General features: G+C 41.9%; 1 protein-coding gene across 1 annotated transcript in view; it reads left to right on the forward strand.

Annotated features, from left to right (window-relative positions):
- Window positions 1–6,244, forward strand: part of ITGB3 (integrin subunit beta 3) — a 53,416-nt gene extending 47,172 nt beyond the window's left edge. The window contains 2 exon segments of the mRNA XM_079906208.1: window positions 714–880; window positions 2,592–6,244. Of these exon segments, the coding sequence (XP_079762334.1) occupies window positions 714–880; window positions 2,592–2,657 (233 nt within the window). The 3' untranslated portion in view covers window positions 2,658–6,244.
- Window positions 6,245–20,856: the final 14,612 nt, after the last annotated feature.

The following is a 20,856-nucleotide window of genomic DNA, read 5'->3' on the forward strand; positions in this document are numbered from 1 at the left end:
AGAATCTCCTGATTACTCAATGTCGCCCACAAAATCAAATTTTTAATAAACAACTGTGTGGGTCTTCCCTGGTGGTGTAGTGGTTAAGAATCCGCCTGCCAATGCAGGGGACACGGGTTCGAGACCTGGTCCGGGAGGATCCCACATGCCGCGGAGCAACTAAGTCCATGCACCACAACTACTGAGCCTGCACTCTTGAGTCCGTGTTCCACAACAAGAGAAGCCACCGCAATGAGAAGTCCGCGCGCCGCAGCAAAGAGTAGCCCCCGCTTGCGCAACTGGAGAAGCCCACGCACAGCAACAAAGGCCCCACGCAGCCAAAAATAAATAAATTTATTTAAAAAAAATTAAAAAACAAAAACCAATTGTGGGGACTCACACAGAGTAGGCTAGATTCCGCCTGTGGGTGACCAACTAACCACCTCTCATTTAAAACAATCAGGACAGATTATTGCTGCTCTAAAGCTTGTACCCCCCTCCTTTAAAAAATTAATTGGCTTATTTTATAAGTCCTGTTCCCTTTAGATAACTTTCTAGTGTGAGTTGGGCAAAAAGTTCGTTCAGGTTTTTCATGACATTGGCCAGAAAAACCCGAACGAACTTTTTGGCCAGCCCAATACTTCATTACTTTGTCAAGAAGATCTTATTTATAGCCAATTCGAATGATTCCTGTTCCATTGCCAACCACCCTGCTCTGTGCTCTCTCCTGACAGAGTGTCCCAAGGGCCCTGACATCCTGGTGGTCCTGCTTTCAGTGATGGGGGCCATTCTGCTCATCGGCCTTGCTACTCTGCTCATCTGGAAGCTCCTCATTACCATCCATGACCGGAAGGAGTTTGCTAAATTTGAGGAAGAGAGAGCCAGAGCCAAATGGGACACAGTAAGAGGCTGGGCTGAGCTGGGCATTGTCCTAAGTCGCTGGTTCAAGGGTCTCAAGAGGAAGCAGCAGATGCTTATTTAGGGTGGCCAGCATCAGCCAGCACCATAGTTTCCCAGTTAGCCTCTGTTCTGGAAATTGAGAGATGGTCTAACTGTCCTGTTGTCCGTATGCTTCTTGGAAACCACCCGATTCTCTCTCTACCGCATCAGTGAGTACCAACTGAGCACAGAGAGGGCTCAGCTCTGCTCTGGACACCGCGAAGTGATGAAAAGGAAACTTATTCTCTGAGTGAGGGAGACAGGACAAACTTGAGAATCCTACACTGAGGACATATAGTAATACATGATATACTACTGATGAAAGCATTAAAGACAAACAGAGACAGATAATAACTAACATTTACTGAGGATTTACCAGGAACTGTTCTAAATGCTTTTTACGTATTAATTTATTTCATCTCTATAACAGCCCTATGTGGTAGGTAACATTATTATTCCCATTTTATAGACCAAGAAACTGAGTATAGAGAAGTTAAGCAGCTTTCCTGATTGTGGGAGGGAATTAGGTTATGATAGGAATTATTTTGGGTCAGCCTCTTAAAAGTACGCTCCCTGAAGTTTATCCTGATTGAATCCAATCAAACAAGCATTTATGGAGAACCTTCTGTATACTTAAGTTTACTCTATTCTCCTTTGGCTCGTGTTCCACATTTTAACTTTTTTCTGGACCTTCCAAATGACCGACTCCCTGAATACCTGAGGTTAGGCTGAAAGCTTGTTCCCATTTGATGGTGACCTCAGGCCATTGTACTCAAGGGTCCCAAGAAACTGAGATGTTTCTGTTCAGATGATGTAGAAATCCTGACTCTCTGAGGCACATGAGAATGTGCTCTGTTTCTTGAGGCTACCACTGAGGACTACTAGACCTAATGGGAATTGTCTCTTTTTGTTAGAAAATAATTTGGGAAACCAAATTATTGTGAGGGCCTTTTTCCTGATAACGTGACAGTTTGTGGGTAGTGCTTGAGGGATGAGATGGAAACAGATTAAGAATTATTTGAGGGCTTCCCTGGTGGCGCAGTGGTTGAGAGTCCGCCTGCCGATGCAGGGGACACGGGTTCGTGCCCCGATCCGGGGGGATCCCACATGCCGCGGAGCGGCTGGGCCCGTGAGCCATGGCCGCTGAGCCTGCACGTCCGGAGCCTGTGCTCCGCAACGGGAGAGGCCACAACAGTGAGAGGCCCGCGTACCGCAAAAAAAAAAAAAAAAAAAAAGAATTATTTGAGCAAATGTGGTCCTATATGTTCCAGCCACCACCTGCTACATTTCTCTTCTCTGCCCACACTCCCAATCACAGTCACAACAAAGAAAAAAAGGGAGAAAGGCAAAAGAGAGAGTTCATAGGGAGGGAGGAAGTAGGAAGTATTGGCTAAAAGCTATCTTGAAGTGTTTTGGGATCACCAAAAGTGATGGGCTGAATTTAACCCCTTAGGCGTGGTGGCAAGATAGCATTCCACTTTATCTCTCCTCTTATTTCCTATCCATTCCCTCCTTAAGAGCAAATGTGTGAGTACCATGAGCATCAAGCAGTCCATTGATGGTGTATCCCAGAGAAGAGTGTCTTGGGTAAACATCTCAGATGACGTGTAAACCCTGAGGGTAGGGAAGAATTGAGGAATTCGCTGTAAGACACTTTTCTGTTCTCTCCGCAGGCCAACAACCCACTGTATAAAGAGGCCACGTCCACCTTCACCAACATCACCTATCGGGGAACTTAATGACAGGCAGTCATCCTCAGATCACTATCAGACTGTCCCAGGATTGTGGGTGTCTCTGCTGTCGTGTTTACAGGGGCAATACCTGTGGGGCGGAATTGGGGGCTTGGAGTGGGGTGGGTTGGAAGAATGTGGGTCTCTGTGCGTGTGTGCATGTGAGTGTGCTGCGTGTGGGAGAGTGTGTAACTTAAAACTTGTGATGTGTCCCAGATAAGCAGAGCTCCTCGCCTTTGTCCTCAGAACGCCTCCTTCAGGGAGTCTACCTGCTTAACCTGAGGGTGACCTAGTAGCTGAGCAGGTATTCTTCATTACCTCAGTGGGAAGCCAGCTTTCCTTCTCAGGCCATTCTCTTAAAGAGGAGGGCAGGGCCAAGGCCTCTCATTTCAGAGAAAGGGACCTTGGTTTACCCTGTGTTTGTGGTTCTTGGGCCTGACTCTCAGCAGCTCTGGTAGGAACTGCCAGGCTTTGCAGCCTTGCTGTGTCATCCATGCCCCTAGCTCCTCTCCCTTCCCTCAGGCAGAAGGAGAAATCCGGGGAGAGCTGAACCATCAGAGCTGCCTGTCTTTGCCATCACCTCAATCCAGCATGGTTCTCTCCTAAAGGAAGTCCTTGCTACCTATTCTTCGGTCTGTTGAGAGTGAGAACGGCAGGGTCACCCACGGGTCATGCATGGCCTGGGGTTGAGGTGCCCGAGTTCCCCAGTTCATAATCCTAACCCTTCAGATTTGCCTCATTGACAGCTCTACCCTAGTGATTCGTGTAGAAAAGGTGTGTCACCCTTAGACCAGCAACACCTCTTTACCTCCTATTCCACCCTCTCACTACTATAGACATTTGCTACATACTGGGAATTTCTCTCATGACCAGAAGCTTTTCCTTCTAGGGAGAGTGCTATGGTTAGAGCCAGAGGTCTGGCCTCACCCTTCAGGCCTTCTGTCTCGTGTCCAAGGCACCTCCACACACCCAACCCTGTGCTTCTGTGTGCTACGTCCACCCATGGGGCTGATTGCATTTATCTACCTCTTGGGTGTCTTGTGAAGGCGTCATTCCCACGGGTCTTTGAGTCTGCTGGGCATAAGTGCCAGGGTGGAATGATGGGCCAGTCGTATCAGCGTGTGTGGCCCATTCTCCTATGGGCCGGGCAACCTCATTTTAACTCAGACTTTAATCTGAGAGGCCACAAGTGCAATTTTGTTTTATTTTTCTCATTGGGGCACCTGAAACCATGATGAGGCTTGTTTAATCTAAAGGAGCATAGATATAAACACACTTGCATTATATTTGTAATTTTATTTGATGATGAAGAAGAAAAGGGTGAAAAGCCACACAGACCTGGGCTGGATGCAGACACTCCCACTTGACGTCATTCATAGCAAGTTGCTGCCCAGTTGCTGGGTCTGTAAGGGCTCTCTCATCCCTGAAGCCTGCGGGGATGGACATGTGGACATGCTGGACCTTGCCCAAGCAGGAGGAGGTAAATGGGCTGTTCTTTTTTTCTAGCAAAAGCAGAAAAACTCCATTGGTGTTTACATTCGTTCAACGTTAACCACCACCACCACTCCCCAAGAAAAAGGGAGGGGCCTAAAAACAGTGGTCTGATGGTCAGAAAATCTAAGTCCTGGCCTCAGTGTTGCAGCTAAGGAACTTTAACCTTAATTAAGGCAAGTTACTTTCTTTTTCCTGGGGCTCAGTTTTCTAGTTTGAAAAATGATGGGTTTGGACCAGCCAGTCTAGGCGGTCTCTTTCAGTGTCAACAGTCTGTGATGCTGGGACTTACTGTGGCATCAAACATGCAGTCAGGATTCTGTGGGATGTTGATACTGTTTGTTTTTTCAGTTGGGAGACCTGGCTCTGGCAAGAGCAGATGTCATCCCATATCACCTTTCTCAATGAAAAAGCTTCATTCTGTCGTCTCACAGAACCCCTTTTCCAACTGTTGTTGGTAGTCACATCTCCTGGTGTAGCACTTAAGCTCCACTTAGTTATTATTTCTTTGTTCACTTTGCACATGGTTTCATCCACGAATTGGGGAAGAGGACTCCATAAGAAGTAGCTGCAATGTGTCTTCTGTATCCATGTGTTAACATTGAGAATAAGCCTTGGGATTAGGAACAGGACAGATGACCGAGCCCTGCCTCACTCGTGGATTACACCTTCCTGTTGAGGATGGTAATGTTGTAGAGGGATAAACGGGGAGGGATGATCATGAATCCAAGAAGTTTAGAATCTAACTATAACCTTTGGCTACTGAGAAGAGACTCCACTGGAGTAACAGTTGGTCACTTTCTTTAGATAAAATGGTTTATATGAAGAAACTGTATCAAAGGAGGAGGAACATGTATTCAAAGGATGAAAAAAACAGTAAGAATCTTGTCTGAGTTTCTGGAATGAGGCTCATAGTCTTTGAAGATCAGTACTGTTTGTATGTGGGGAGAAGCTGTAGCTGTGCTTCCGAGATAGCAAAGAGCAGTCAGTTTTGGCATTGTGTAGGGTGAACATCAAAATAGTATTTTAGCCTCAGACAAAACAGCCCGAAGAAGTTATTTGTGCCTAGCTCTTTTGGAGATATTTTACGTTCAATCTCAGGGTCTGTGGACAATAATGGGAAATTTTGAACATTCCTGACAAGTTGTCACATAAGAAGTCAGTTCTTTACCTCTCAGATATTCCTAGAACATTCATGATTTCAAGATATTTCTCTTTGTTAAATATTCCTGGTTGAAATTACCTTCCTGACTTCCTAACCACCTCCTCTGTTTGAGTTGTGCAACGGTGAATTAAATGTGCTTTCCAAAAAGAATTGGCTTAAGGCTGCCCAGCGCTTCCTGTGTTGTTATTTCTGTTTCCTTTGGGTGAATAAGAGTGTCATTGCCTCACAAATGATTATTTTAGAACAAGTGTGCTTCCAAATGTAACAGAATGATGACGATTCCGGGAACTGAAGTTAGTTTTGGAACCTAGAGCTTTTCTTTAGACTTTAGTAACAAAATGAGTACATTTTTACTGTTATGAGAGTCAGAGTTTTGTTTTTTTAATTGGAGATTTTTTAGGAACTTGTATAATCTCAACAGAACTGTCAATTTAGTCTAGGTTTTGTCTGCAGGAAGCATAAATTAGTAAAATAAAGGCTTAATGGCAAATTACTTACAGGACCATTTAAATGCCCAACTTTTATTTTTTTATTTTTTAATTAAAAAATGCTTTATTGCTAAAAACTGCTAACCATCATCTGAGCCTTCAGCGAGTCCTCATCTTTCTGCGGGTGGAGGGTCTTGTCTCAATACTGATGGCTGCTGATTGTTCAGGGTGGTGGCTGCTGAAGACTGGGGAGGGTGTGACAATTTCTTAAAATAAGACAACAATGAAGTTCACCACATTGATTGACTCTTGCTTTGACAAATGATTTTTCTGTAGTATGCAATACTGTTTGATAGCATTTTACCCACAGTAGAACTTTCAAAATGAGTCAGTCCTCTCAAACCTTGCTGCTTCTTTCTCATCAGCTAAGTTTGTGTAATATTCTAAACCCTTTGCTGTCATTTCAACAATTTTCACAGCATCTTCACCCAGAGTTGATTCCATCTCAAGAAACCACTTTCTTTGCTCATCTATAAGGAGCAACTCCTCATTGTTCAAGTTTTATCATGAGATTGCAGCAATTCAGTCCCATCTTCAGGCTCCATTTCTAATTCTAGTTCTCTCACTATTTCCAGCACGCCTGTAATGACTTCCTCCACTGAAGTCTTGAACCCCTCAAAGTCATCCATGAAGCTTGGAATCAACTTCTTCCAAACTCCAACTTTTATTTAAGGCAGTGGGTTTCAAAGTGTCGGCCCTAGGACCAGATGATCTAAGTCCCCCTGGTGATTTTTTTGCATGCTCAAGTTTGAGAACCACTGATTTAAGGAATCACATACCTATCCTTTCTGGCTTAGAAAGAAGTTTACAATAAGTCAGCTCAGTTACTAAAGGATTAAGAACATACCTTGGCTGATAGATTAAGAAAACCAAATATCTACCCACACAAAATGAAAGTCTACTTTCAATCCATTTTCCAAGTTAAGTAATCACAGGCTTATTGGGTTCACTCACAGCCACAAATTCCCATGAAAAACTAAAAGAATAGATCAGAATCACAGGGAAAAAAAACGCTAACAGGATACTTGGCTGGCATAGAAGAAAACCTTTTGTGTGTACCAAGCTGAGGCAAAAAAATACTCTTACTGCATTAATTCACAGGAGATAGGATCAAAATCTTAATTATTAACAGTATCATCCAATAGGATGCCAGAATAAGACTTTAGAATTTGTAACTTCACTTTTTGCTATTTAAAATTTATTAAGCACTGACAGTGTGGCATTGAAGTACTTTATAGAACATTTATTATCTTTGCCTTTGAGTCTTACATTCCTTACGTAATGTACATTTTTAAAAACACAATACAGTACATGTCATCATAAAAAGATTATGTGAACCTAGACTGAGTCCTTATATGGTGAAATTTTGTAAGATTCATTGTTTTATTTACGTCATGGCAACTGATGACTAAATGGATGAAAATGGAGGACTTTATGTGAAAATGAGATGGAAAGCAATATGTCAAGTATACGTGTAATCCTTTAACTCTTGACCTCTGTAGTTTGAATTCTATTATAATAGACATCTAATGACCACTGGGACCAATTATAAGCAGATTCTCTTGGAATTACAATGCCCTCGTTTTTCACAATGATGTAAGGAAACAATAATATATGCTTTGCAGATAAGCTATTTAATACTTGTTGAAAAATAATTTCTACTTGGTTTTGTAATATAATATATTCTGGAAATACATTTTCCTAATTTGTTTTAGTTTGATTAAAGCACACAAGGAGGCAGTTTTAAACCTTTTGATCGGGGTTAACCATGCTGTTAAATAAAATTTTAAAAATCCACTTACTGTGGGTATCCAAGAATGGATTGTGTGTGAAAGGAAAATTATAGATCAGGAACATGACTGTGTTCCTTGCAGCTGCTAATGTCATAGTGATGTCTCTCCAGCCTCTTGCATAGAGGAAATATTTTTCATTAGCTGTGTATTTTCTGACAGTACACCAAAGAATGCACACAGAATGTAAGTATCTAGAAAGCAACATTTAGGAAATTTAAGAGACTTTAGGCAAAACCTCCATTGTAAATTATTCTTTAACAGTGTCCCTGAAAATATCTTTGAAAGGAAAAAGTTTCACAATTCATTGTGTTTTACCTAATATATTAGTTTTTTTGTGACTCAAGCACAATAGGCATGATTCTTTGGAGAGGTCAGAGTGAATGCCTGTATAAATATCATGTGATGGCCGATGGAAATATTTTGTTAAGAAAAAGGAAAAATGTTGATGGATCTATGCCAGACTTTACTTTTCGGTACCCTTATAATCACCCACTGTGACAGAGATTACTAATTGTGCTCCAGTATCTGTTTTCACCTTTTCACATAGTACTAGAACTCTTATTTTTATCTGGACACATGGCTGCTCAGAATAAATACTGTTTCCTAGCCTCTCTTGAAGCTAGGTGTGTGATGGCCATCTGTTGACAGATGTTAATGAAAGAGGTGCACACAACTTCCAGAAAGTGCCACTTAAGGGAGGGAGCGTGACTTTCTTCTCCCCTTCCTTCTTCCTGCAGGCTGGAATGTAGAGATAATGGCTAGACTGTAAGCAGACATCATGGATCAAGATGTGACCTAGGGGATTACTACTGTATAACAAATTACCACACAATTTTAGCAGCTTAAAACAACAAACACTATCTTGCAGTTTCTGTGTTCAGGAATTCAAGAATGGCTTAGCTGGGTGGTTCTGTCTCAGAGTCTCTCAAGAGGTTGTAGTCAAGCTGTTGGCCAGAGGTGCAGTCAACGGAAGGTTCAAAGGGGCTGGAGGATCCTCTCCCAGGATGGTTTATTCACATGGCTGTTGGCAGGAGGCATCAGTTCCATGCTGGCTATCGACAATAGGACATTTCCATAGGACTGCTTGAGTGTTCACGTGGCATGTCATCTGGCTTTTCCACAAGTGAGTAATCCAAGAGAGAGCAAGGAGAAAGCTGCCATGTCTTTTATTACTTAGTTTTTTTAAGTGTCACATCATCACTTCTGCCATACTCTTTATCATAAATAGCTCACTAAATCTAGCCCACATTCAAGGGGAGGGAACTAGATGCCTCTTCTTGAAAAGAAAAACTTCGTGGTAGACAAAACCATTGCCTGTGACCACTCCCACCCCCAGCCAAAAATATCCATATCTTAATCCCCAGAACCAGTGAATATGCTACCTTACATGGAATAAAGAACTTTGTTGATGTAATTAAGTATCTTGAGATAGGGAAATTATCATGGATTATCTGGGTAGAATTAATTTAATCACAAGAGTCCTTATAAGAGGAAGGCAAGAGGATCAGAATGAGAGTAGTAAATGTAATCATGGAAGCAGGTCAGAGTGATATGGCCATGTGTCAAGGAATGAACACAGCCCTTAGATGCTGGCAAAGGTAAGAACGGATTTTCCTCTAGAGCCTCCAGAAGGAATGCAGCCTTTGATTTTAGCCGTGTAAGACCCATTTAGGACTTCTGACCTCCATAAATGTAAGGTAAAAAATTGCTGTTTTTTACCATGAACCATGATGTTTGTGGTAATTTGCTACAGTAGCAATGGAAAACTAATACAAGCATCAAAGTATTTGTGGACATATTTTAAAAATCATCACAGTCCACCCTCTGGTCACAAATTATTATTTTTTTAAAACATTTATTTATTTATTTATTTTGGCTGTGCCAGGTCTTAGCTGCAGCATTTGGGCTCTTTGCTGCAGCAGCATGCAGACTTCTTAGTTGTTCATGTGGACTTCTTAGTTGTGGCATGTGGTCTCTTAGTGGTGGCATGTGGTCTCTTAGTTGTGGCATGCATGTGGGATCTAGTTCCCCGACCAGGGATCAAACCTGGGCCCCCTGCATTGGGAGTGTGGAGTCTTACGCACTCGTCCACCAGGGAAGTCCCGTGGTCACAAATTTATAGTCCTCCCACATGCAAAATAAACTCACCCCTCCCAAGCCCCCCAAGTCTTACCCTATTACAGCATTGTTGGAGGAGGTAATCAAGAAGATGAGACTGCTGGATGACCCACAAGCTGAACCTGGCCAACTGGAGCTTCCTCACTTCCTCGCCTGTCCTTGGAATGTACATTTTGCCTACTGTTTCCACAGTGGGAACTTTTTCAAGGACGTAGCCTTGAGACAGTAAGGTGTTGTTGAGACTGTCCAGATGTTATATATGACTGAACCTAGTTAAAGCCTCTATATAAACTTAAAATTAAAAAAAAAATTTTTGTTGAAGTATAGTTGATGTACAATATTATATAAGTTACAATAGAGTGATTCACAATTTTTAAAGGTTATACTCCATTTATAGTTATTTTAAAATATTGGCTATACTCCCTGTGCTGTACTTTTAGCTTACTTTATACATAATAGTTTGTACTTCTTAATCCTCTACTGCTATACTGCCCCTCCCTGCTTCCCAGAGCCTCTATATAAACTTTCAGGGTTCTGGTGGGTGGGTGCAGAAATCTACTTGTCTTGCAGCCTCCCAAGACAAGCCTCGTATGTAAGTTCCCTTGCTTATTAAACCTGCCACCTACCAATGTGGAATGGTCTGCCTCTTTCTTTGGTCTCTCCCTGCCCTTCATGTGGGGGGCTGGTTTCAGATTTCACCCCAGGAAGCTCCCAAGGTCGCAGACTAACAAGCATCAGCTCAAAGTCCAGAGTCTTATCCTCTAAATACATCCAGGGGTAGATAGGCTTCTTGGGTGAATTCCTTATATACAGCTACTTGAGTACCTCTCAATCTGAAGTCCTGTGAACTAAAGAAGCTATATGCTTCCTTCCTACAACAACCAATGTAAAATGGTGGGACAGATGGGATAACTACTACAGACACTCCTGTTCCAACAGACAGAAAACAGGAGGTGCGCAGAAGTTCCTGGCCCATTGCAATTCTCAAATTCACTCAGGTACAGGTTTGCAGTTCCACCTTCAAGGCCTCAGAATAATTCTCCTTGGCTCTAGGTTCTACCCTGTAGGCTCTTTGTTACAGCCTCTAAGTCATCCGTTTTTCATGAAAGGTAGCCCATGGTTTGCACCTAAATAGTTTTCTCAGCCTGCTCCCTGCTAATAGAACATGAGGGTCCAAAGGCCTCTTTTCTTTCTGTACTCTCTCTGTCTCTTTGAGGCCAAGCTGGCAGTGTTTCTGACAGTACAATTCTCTTTAAAAATTGTGAATTTCCTGTGAATCTTACTGGGGTTCAGTCCATGAGTTAAAAGCCATATATCCATAAGTATCTTTGAGATAAATCTTTCTCTACCTTGAGCTTCTGCCGAAGGAAAAAAGCCTTAAGCTTTTTAGAAGCCCTATTGTTTAAATGAGAAGATCTGAGAAGCATAACCTTAAAATTTTTAGAGTCTTTAGTCTGATTGAAAGATACCCTGAGGTAGCTCCATTAAATCACCCCTGGAACAGAAGCCAGTGGAACAATACAATAGAAGAAGCCTATGTACCTGCAACTATGGTACACATTAGCCCTGGAGTGACTATCTCTGAACCTCTTGAATGTGAGAGAGAAACAAAATTCTGTCTTGCTTAGTCAACTATTATTTAGGAATTTTCTGTTACTGGCAAAAGAATCTAATCCTAACTAATATATAGTTGGTGCTATTGTGGGGGGGGGGGGGGTCTATGAAACTGACTGATACAGTACCTAACTAGCTCATGAATAGATGTACTGCTAAAAAAACTACAAGTGTTCAAGATTTTTAAAGCATTCATAGTCTGTTGATCAGCGTACAGACTGCAGCCATTAGAGTCCTTACACATTTGGAACTGATGCTGTATGAATTGGTGGAAAATGGGCTGAGTCATTAATAGAGGTGACTGTAAACAAGGTGGGGGGGTGGGGAAGTAGGGAATGGAGAGTCGGGTATTTACAGAAATAAAAGACATGGTCTCAGCACTCAGATTACATATGGACTATTTAGGGAGATAAACTGTATACATTTTGAACGTACTAAAGAATGCCTACAGAGCAGGGTTTAAGGTACAAATGATCATAGCAGTATCCCTGAAGGAATTAACTATGGTAACATATTAGGTACTACACATACAGTTTTGAGTTATCACAATCCAGGGAAAATTAAGGCTTAGATAGCATGGGTAATTTGCCCCACCAGGTGCAATGAATAAATAGGATTTGAATTTGGATACATCTGCCTCTAAAGCACATGCTGTTCGCCGCATGTAAATAATGGAGAGAGCTCACGTTGGATCGATCAATGTGAACAATGTTACCTATATGTTTGTAAAGAAAAGATACTTTAAATCGTGGTCTATTTTCAAAACACTCTGCTTGACAGAGCATTTACAACTTTAACAAACCTTAAAGACGATTAATTTCATCGAATTGGATTTATACGACGTTTTAGGGACTCCTGCGGAAAGCCATGAACAATTGCTTTGTGTATTTTCTTTCACCAATATCAGTTCATCTGCATGAAAAGAAAAGTTGATTTTCAGCAAAAAAACAAAGTATCTGTTCCAAAAGTAGAGTTAGTCCTCGGAAGGGCAGCCTAGAACAAATCTCAGTAAGGTTGTGGGACAAACGGCTTGGAGCCACTGTCCATTACTAAGTAATAGAAGCGAAGGAGGATGGAATGCTTTAGAAGAAAGGGAGGGCGGGAGGTATTCAAAGGATGGATAGAAGATAACATTGAAATGGGATCAGATGGGGAAGGATAGCGGACCGGAAAATGAACACAGCTACCAGAAGAGCAGAGAGCGTGTAGGATGGAGGGAGAAATCGAGGTCCAGGGTGCAGGAGGGAAAGCTCGGAGATGAGCCCCGCCACTCGTGTCCAGGCCGCCGACCCCCGGCCGGGTGAGGTCACAGGCCCTTATGAGGTGGGGCAGACGGGTGCGGCCGCAGCGCTCTCTAGTCCGGGCGGAGGCGGCGGCGACCTCAGCCGCTGCCCGGAGCCCCGGAGCCCCTGCAAGGCGGCCGTGGCGGCGGCATCCGAGGAAGCCCGGGTCCCGCAATCACCCAGCGCCGGGTGCTCAGTGGGCGGAGCATCAGGGCGGTCAGGTGACCCGGGGGCGGGGCTTCGTTGCGCCAGAGCCCGGGAAGGAGGTGGAGCGAGAGCGTCGCGCCGAGCGAGGGGCCGAGGAGCTGAAGCACCCGCGTGAGGACCCGCAGACACCTGAGGGAGCGAGGGACAGATTGGGGAGTCGTAGGGGGCAGACGGTGGGACCTTCAGGGGACAGAGGTGGGGAGGGGAGACCCGCTAAGGCGATGGGGAGGAACAGCCTCTGAGGCTGAGGGAGAGAAGACGGCCACGCGGTGTGAGGTACAAAGTAGAACAGTTCCGGAGATGAGTGAAGGTTCCAGAAAGGGCAGTGAGGTGACGAGGCGGACAGTCAAGGGGCAGAGTGAGGGATGACTGGGCCGGAGCCGGCAGTCCCTCAGAAATGGTGGTGGTTCTCGGAGGGTGGCGGTCACTGTGGCGGGGAGGCTTCCCCGCTCCTTCGCATAGTTAGACCTCCGTTAGAGCACTTGTTGCCACCTTCGCAGGTGGTTTTCTTGTCTACTTGTCTACTTGCTTTTCTTCCCAAAGAAGTCGTAAGCTTCTCAAGAGCAGGGCCCCTTGGAATCCTCCACCGCGCGGGGTTTGGCATGAAGTGGATGTTCACTTAATATTTGTTAAACAAAGGTGGCGTTTGGGGGTGATCAGTAGATGCAGTGACGTGGTTATACAATTGCATTTAATGGACGTGTGCCGTCAACAAAAGTGGAGAAGAGTGAGTGAGTGAGGCAGCTCGTGAGGGAATCGGTGTGGAAGGAAAGAGTGGAAGGTACTTTGTGAGGGGATGTCCCTCTGAGAAGCAGTCAGTTATTCTGTGGAGGTGATGATAATTCATCAAGGGAGAAGGTGCAACTGTGGAAGCGCAATGTAAACCTTAAGGCCCTAAACAAAATTAAGTCTTATTTTGGGCTTTTGGAGTCAGAAGCTCTTTGTTTTCTGCCTCAGCTCTGCCTCTCTGTTTACTAGGAAGCAATGGAGTTTTACTGAACTATCCCTGAATTCAGGAGTCAGAGACCTGAAGTTTGCTACTGTGTATTTTCTTATGTACTTTGCGTGCGCAAATCACAATCTCTTTGTGCATCAGTTTCCTCATGTGTAATTAATAATTAAGGGGTTAGACTGGAAAGATTTCTAAGATCATTCTAGCTCTGTTATGGATTCTGTGATGTCATGTAACATCAAACAAGGAGTACCCCCCACCCCAGCCCTTAACATATATATATATTTTTAAAGATTTATTATTATTAATTTATTTATTTATTTTTGGTTGCGTCGGGTATTAGTTGCAGCACTTGGGATCTTCGTTGGGGCATGCGGGCTCTTCGTCGTAACGTGTGAGCTTCTCTCTAGTTGCCGCACGCGGGCTTCTCTCTATTTGTGGTCTGTGGGTTTTCTCTCTTTAGTTGTGGCGCATGGGCTCCAGGTCGCGTAGGCTCTGTAGTTTGCGGCATGCGGGCTGTCTAATTGAGGTACGTGAACTCAGTAGTTGTGACACGCGGGCTTAGTTGACTTGTGGCATGTGGGATCTTAGTTCCCTGATCAGGAATCGAACCCCCGTCCCCTGCATTGTAAGACGGATTCTTTGCCACTGGACCACCAGGGAAATCCCTAACATATACCTTTTAAGTTACAAAATTTTGAAAATTCTATACTTTGCCAAGGACTGGAAAACCATTTAGTAACAATACAACAGCTTGATCTACATAGGGAATGAATCAATCATGATATTAAAAAAATACCTTTGATGTATCAGAGAGTTTTGAATTTTCTCACTTCTTTTTGGTAGTTTTTGATGAGTCAGATGATGACAACCAAGAAGCAAAGGAAAATGAGAAAGGATGGTGTGTGGGGGGGAGAGTGTGGTGGGCAGAATACAGGATGTGGCTGCTGGTGGCTCTTTTGTCTCTTACTCTCCTAGTACCACTGGGACCTTTGCCAGAATAGATGCCCTTCGCGCTTCTCATAGCTGTTTCTAGACTTTTCTTCCTCCAATTCTCAAAACTTTCAGTTTTGCACCTCACATCAGATTATACCATGCACTACTACTCCTTGTTGCAAATTTCAGCTCCAGGCTTTCTACCACTCTAGCAATACTTCTGTCATAATTCTTGTGATTTTAGTATTCACATAGGTGATCCTTTGAATATCTGGTCTCTCAGTTCTTGCCCTCCTCTCCTACAATAATTTCACCTTTCCTCAGTCACTTGCTCCCTTCATAGCTTCTGTCTTATATTACCAGTAACTGAAACTCTGTTATCTCAATATGCTGCATTCTCCAGCCATCACATTCCTACCTTTAGTTAAAAAAATTTTTTTTAAATGTCACCCATTCTCTGTTGTCCTTACTTCCCACCCACCTACTCAGTTTGTTTCATGGTCAGTAATTAAAACCACTCCCTTGCATTTGCCCCCAGTTCCCTTACCACCTTTTCAGTTCATTTTACTTTCTTGGCTAAATCATAACCCTAGATTTAATCTAGATCTCTGCCTACTGAGTTTCAGCATTTTTGCAATGAACATGGTTGGAGGAAAACACACAACCATGATTACTGTTCACTTTAAATTCATGATCACTTACCTAAAGGGACCCTTCAAGCTGTCCAGCGATCATATCAGATTCCCCTGGGCTATTAATTCTATTTTTTTTTAAATTTATATTACCATTTATTAGTTTTGCCCATTCTTTAAATTTTTTTATTTTATTATTTTTTTTGTTGAAGTATAGTTGATTATATGACAATATTATATTAGTTTCAGGTGTACAACATAGCAATTCAATATTTTTATAGGTTATACTCCATTTAAAGTTATTACAAAATAATGGCTATATTTCCCTGTACTGCACAATATATCCTTGTTGCTTATTTATTTTATACATAGTTGTTTGTGTCTCTTAATCCCATAACTCTATTTTACCCCTCCCCACTTCCCTCTCGCTACTGGTAACCAGGAGTTTGTTCTCTGTTTTGTTACATATATTCATTTGTTTTCTTTTTAGATTCCACATATAGGTGATAATATGAAGTCTTTGTGTTTCTCTGTCTGACCTATTTCACTAAGCATAATACCCTCTAGGTTCATCCATGTTGTTGCAAATGTCAGAATATCATTCTTTTTTATGGCTCAGTAATATTCCATCACACACACACATACACGCACACACATATCACATCATCTTTATCCATTCGTCTTTTTTTTTAAATAAATTTATTTATTTATTTATTTTTGGCTGCACTGGGTTTTTGTGCTGCGCACAGGTTCCTCCTTGTGGAGGCTTCTCTTGTTGCGGATCACGGGCTCTAGGCGTGTGGGCTTCAGTAGTTGTGGCTCACTGGCTTCAGTAGTTGTGGTTCATGGGCTCTAGAGCACAGGCTCAGTAGTTGTGGCATATGGGCTTAGTTGCTCTGCAGCATATGGGATCTTCCTGGACCAGGGATCGAACCCATGTCCCCTGCATTGGCAGGCGGATTCTTAACCACTGCACCACCAGGGAAGCCCTATCCATTCGTCTTTTGATGGGCACTTAGGTTGCTTCCATGTCTTAGCTATTGTAAGTAGAGCTGCTATGAACATTGGGGTGCATGTATCTTTTTGAATTAGTGTTTTCATTTTCTTAGGATACAAACCCAGCAGTGGAATTGCTGGATCATGTTCTATTTTTAGTTTTTTTTAGAAACCTCCATATTGTTTTCCATAGTGGCTGCACCGATTTACAATCCTACCAACAGTGTACTTGGGTTCCCTTTTCTCTACATCCTTGCCAACATTTGTTATTTGTAGACTTTTTGATGATAGCCATTCCGACAGGTGTGAGTTGATTGGACTATTACTTCTTCCACTCTCCTAGGTGACTATTTTATAACAATGCCTCTCTCCTCAAACCTCCAGCTCCTCCTCTCACATCCTCATTCTCTGTTGATTACTTTGCTTCCTGTTTCACTAAGGAGACTGACGCAATCAGAGATGATTTCCACAAGCTCCCACGACCACACCTACTCACCTACTCTACATGTAATTATGCCCAGTTACTCTGCCATGTCTCCTACTACTGTGAATATGTGCTAAGCTAAGGCCAGAGCCTCCCCTTCTACCCTAAATCCCATTTCCTTTCTCCTACTTGAGAATATTGTTCCAGTAACTCTCCCCTCCGATATGATTAATTTTTGCTCCTCCAGTAGATTATTTCTATTAGCATATGAACATTTCTTTATCTTTCCCCATCTTAAAACCTCATAACCACTCTGACCCCTCAGCTACTACCTCATTTCTCTTTCCCTTTATAGAATAACTCCTTAAGTCATCTCTTCTGGCTCTCTCCAATTTCTGTCCCCTATTCTCTCTTGAACTCACTCCAAGGACATTATTTCTGTATCATAACACCCAAATGGCTCCTCTTAGGCTAGTTGGTGTCCTCCATGTTGCAATATATATGTGTTGAATTCATGGATGGAGGGATGAATGGATTGGAGAAAAGGGATACGACTCTTTTCACTTTCCTTGGTTTTCCCTTGCAAGTTCACATATATGTCATAGGATTAAAAGAGTTAAGAAACAATTCTGTTGTCAGAGTTATGGGAAAGAGACACCCTGTGCTATTTTTTCTCTTACCTTGGAGAGACTTATGTGGTATCTGATTTATCCAGCAGATTGAGCCCTGCCAACTTTTTGATAATCTGATCAATAATTATGAAAGTTCTTCCTTTCAAAATTTATTTAAATCGTGCTTACTCTGCTTAATTAAGTACTTTAATGACCTAAGAGCTCTTGGTGAGTAAGCTCAGTAGGGACAGAATTCCTTCCTCCCTTCCTCCCTCTTCCCTCCCCTTCCCTCCCTCCTTCTCTGCCTCTCTCCTTCCCTCCCTTCTTTCTTTCCTTCTTTTACAATATGTCTATAGCACTGTGCTTGGTTCTGTGAGAAATAATTCAAAGAATGATGAGATACCAGCCCATTCCTTAGAAATTTAGGCTTTAATTGGTGTAAGAGCTATACATGTGATAATTAAATAAAAATACAAGGCAAATGATTAATGCCAGTTGAATAATGAAGACAATAAGAAAAATGAAGACAGTAAGTAAGTGCTATGCCAAGAAGTTTAGAGGTGAAGATTGAACTGGTTAGAGAAGCTTTAGAAGAGGTTACATAGAGTGGGTTGCTGGGGAAACCTGTACAGCCTTCTAATGTCTTCTGAGATAGGTATTTTTAATGTGGTTTCATTTTATTTTTAACATGTTTTGAATTCCAGGAATGTTGGGCATACCACATTCAACAGTAATTACAATAACATTTATAGAAATAAATTATTTTAAAGTACTATCTCTCTATTAGAATATTAATATTTGCGGTTCAACTTCACAATATGAAAAAGATACTAATAATTGCGACTAACAATGTAATGTCACTACCAATGTAATAAACCACTCATCAAATGTGACTCAGATATAAGTAAAAGATATTGTGAAAAATTGGGGAAATTCTAAATTTCTGAAGTTGGTTATCACATTTACATAGTGTAGAACTGGCTAAAACAGTTTTTGTTTGCAATAGTATTGTTTTGAGAGGCAATGTTGTGTGGTGCTGAAGACCACAGGCTCTTGAGTTAGGCTGTCTGAATTCAAAATCTGACTCCACTGTTAGTTGGCTGTGGAATCTTGGGCAATTTGATCTAAGTTTTTATTTTCATCATCTGTAAAATAGAGAGAATGATAATTCCTTGAAAGGTAGTTTTCAGGAATAAATGAAATAATGCAGGTCAGAGTGTTTATCATAATGTCTCACAGTAAGTATTTAATAGCATTAGCAATTACTGGCTATGTTAGTAGTTCTGCTTAACTGGGCTTATTTGAATAAATACATATAACAACTTTCTGCTTTTCACGACATTTGAATTTGGATTTCTATTCTCCTCCTTATACTACAAAGGTAAAGTTAAGGGACTGGATGATCTCCTGTGATTTATGATCTATTAACTGCCTTTTCTAGCTTTTGTATATATATCTGAGTTGGGAAATGTCTATTAGGTATCGTACTATAAGTGAGTGTTACATTGAAAGAATAACTTAAGGTAGTTAAATATAATTAGTTAGGTCTCGTAAACAGGGATATGATTTTTTATTTTTCTCTTTTTTGCAGGAAATCATTTTTTAAAATAAATTTATTTATTTGTTTGTTTATTTATTTTTGGCTGCATTGGGTCTTCATTGCTGCGTGGGCTTTCTCTAGTTGCGGCGAGCGGGGGCTACTCTTTGTTGCCGTGCACAGGCTTGTCATTGCAGTGGCTTCTCTTGTTGTGGAGCACGAGCTCTAAGTGTGCGAGCTTCAGTAGTTGTGACACGTGGGCTCAGTAGTTGTGGCTCGTGGGCTGTAGAGTGCAGGCTCAGTAGTTGTGGCACACGGGCTTAGCTGCTCCGCGGCATGTGTGATCTTCCAGGACCAGGGCTCAAACCCATGTCCCCTGCATTGGCAGGCGGATTCTTAACCACTGCGCCACCAGGGAAGTCCCTGCAGGAAATCATTTTGTGCTACTGTTCATTCACACTTGTTCATCAAGTTCTTTGAGGCCTTAAGGGCAGAATTTACCTCTAAACAGAAAGATGGAAACTAGAGTACATTTATTTTGCCAGGTATTTTTCAAAACAGTTTCTAAAGATTCCTTCCTTTTCTTTCTTAAAAATTAGTTTACATTACCTCACACCCATAATCAGTAAGCAGATTCATAGCAACATAGTCATATGATCTTGCTTAATAACTGAGGTGACCTTTGAACTCTTTTAGTGGATATATGTTGAACTCTCATCCCAGCAACCCATGTAGTATCAAGAGATCTGTGATGTGTGATGAGAGTATTTTTTGGGAAAGGGACAGGGACAATCTTCCAGGAGACCAAAGGATTTAAACCTACATGAGAGGTTGTAGACAATGTAATTAATAACATGGCAGTCTAATCAAAAGGTAATTTAAAAGATACCAAGTTTCTCTAGCCCTCTTATCTGTGATTCAGGGGACATTCTTATGTATTGGCCAGTATTGTGTCAATAAAAACAAATCAGGACTTAGTATGGAGAGACTTTATTCAAAAGGATTATTGTAAGGGAGGAAAGAGACTATTGAAATAGGAGCGGGGGTGGGGGGACTATTGCAATAGGGAGAACGCTGTGACCATAAGATCTGCAAGCATCTCCAAGGTTTAGGGAAAAAAGGTTTTCTTTTCTTTCTTTTTTGTTTTATTTTATTGTATTATTATTTTTTAATTTTTATTTTATATTGGAGTATAGTTGATTAACAATGTTGTGTTAGTTTCAGGTGTACTGCAAAGTGATTAAAAGGGTTTTCTTTTATAGAGAGGAGTAAACAAGGCTAGGAAGAACTGGATATGGGGAAATGGGATGTTAGAGTGGCATGATCGGATAAATAGATCAGAGAATATTTTACTGAGAGGCCAGCCCTATTTTCTGGAGGGGTTGCATGCTGACTGGCTCAGGCTGAGGGTGGGCCAAAGTTCAGGGGCTTGGAGAAGGAGAGAAGCTTAACCGAAGCCTAGTTAATAAGCATTTTGTCCTGATTAATTGGTGAGGATAAAACAGTTCAGCTAACCATTTATGAGGCAAAGAAAGGAAAATTTGAAGGTGCTTGGCCTTGTCGTAGGTAAACAAGAGGGGTATGTGGTAAGTTTTATCTAAATCTTTTGAGGAGGGGTGGTTCTTTCCAGTCAGCCATTATCCAGAACACAAAAGGGTGAGGGAATTCTTCTTTCACTGTTTTTCAGGAGCACAAGACTCAGGTAGAATTTAACATTGTCAGTTGAGAGTCTTAATCTTTTTTTTTTTTTCATATCTGAATATGGACTTTTAAAATTATTTTATTTTATTTTTTAACATCTTTATTGGAGCATAATTGCTTTACAGTGGTGTGTTAGTTTCTGCTTTATAACAAAGTGAATCAGCTATACATATACATATATCCCCATATCTCCTCCCTCTGCGTCTCCCTCCCACCCTCCCTATCCCACCCCTCTAGGTAGACACAAAGCACCGAGCTGA

The sequence above is a fragment of the Stenella coeruleoalba genome, assembly GCF_951394435.1.
Source record: "Stenella coeruleoalba genome assembly, chromosome: 19".
NCBI lineage: Eukaryota > Metazoa > Chordata > Mammalia > Artiodactyla > Delphinidae > Stenella > Stenella coeruleoalba.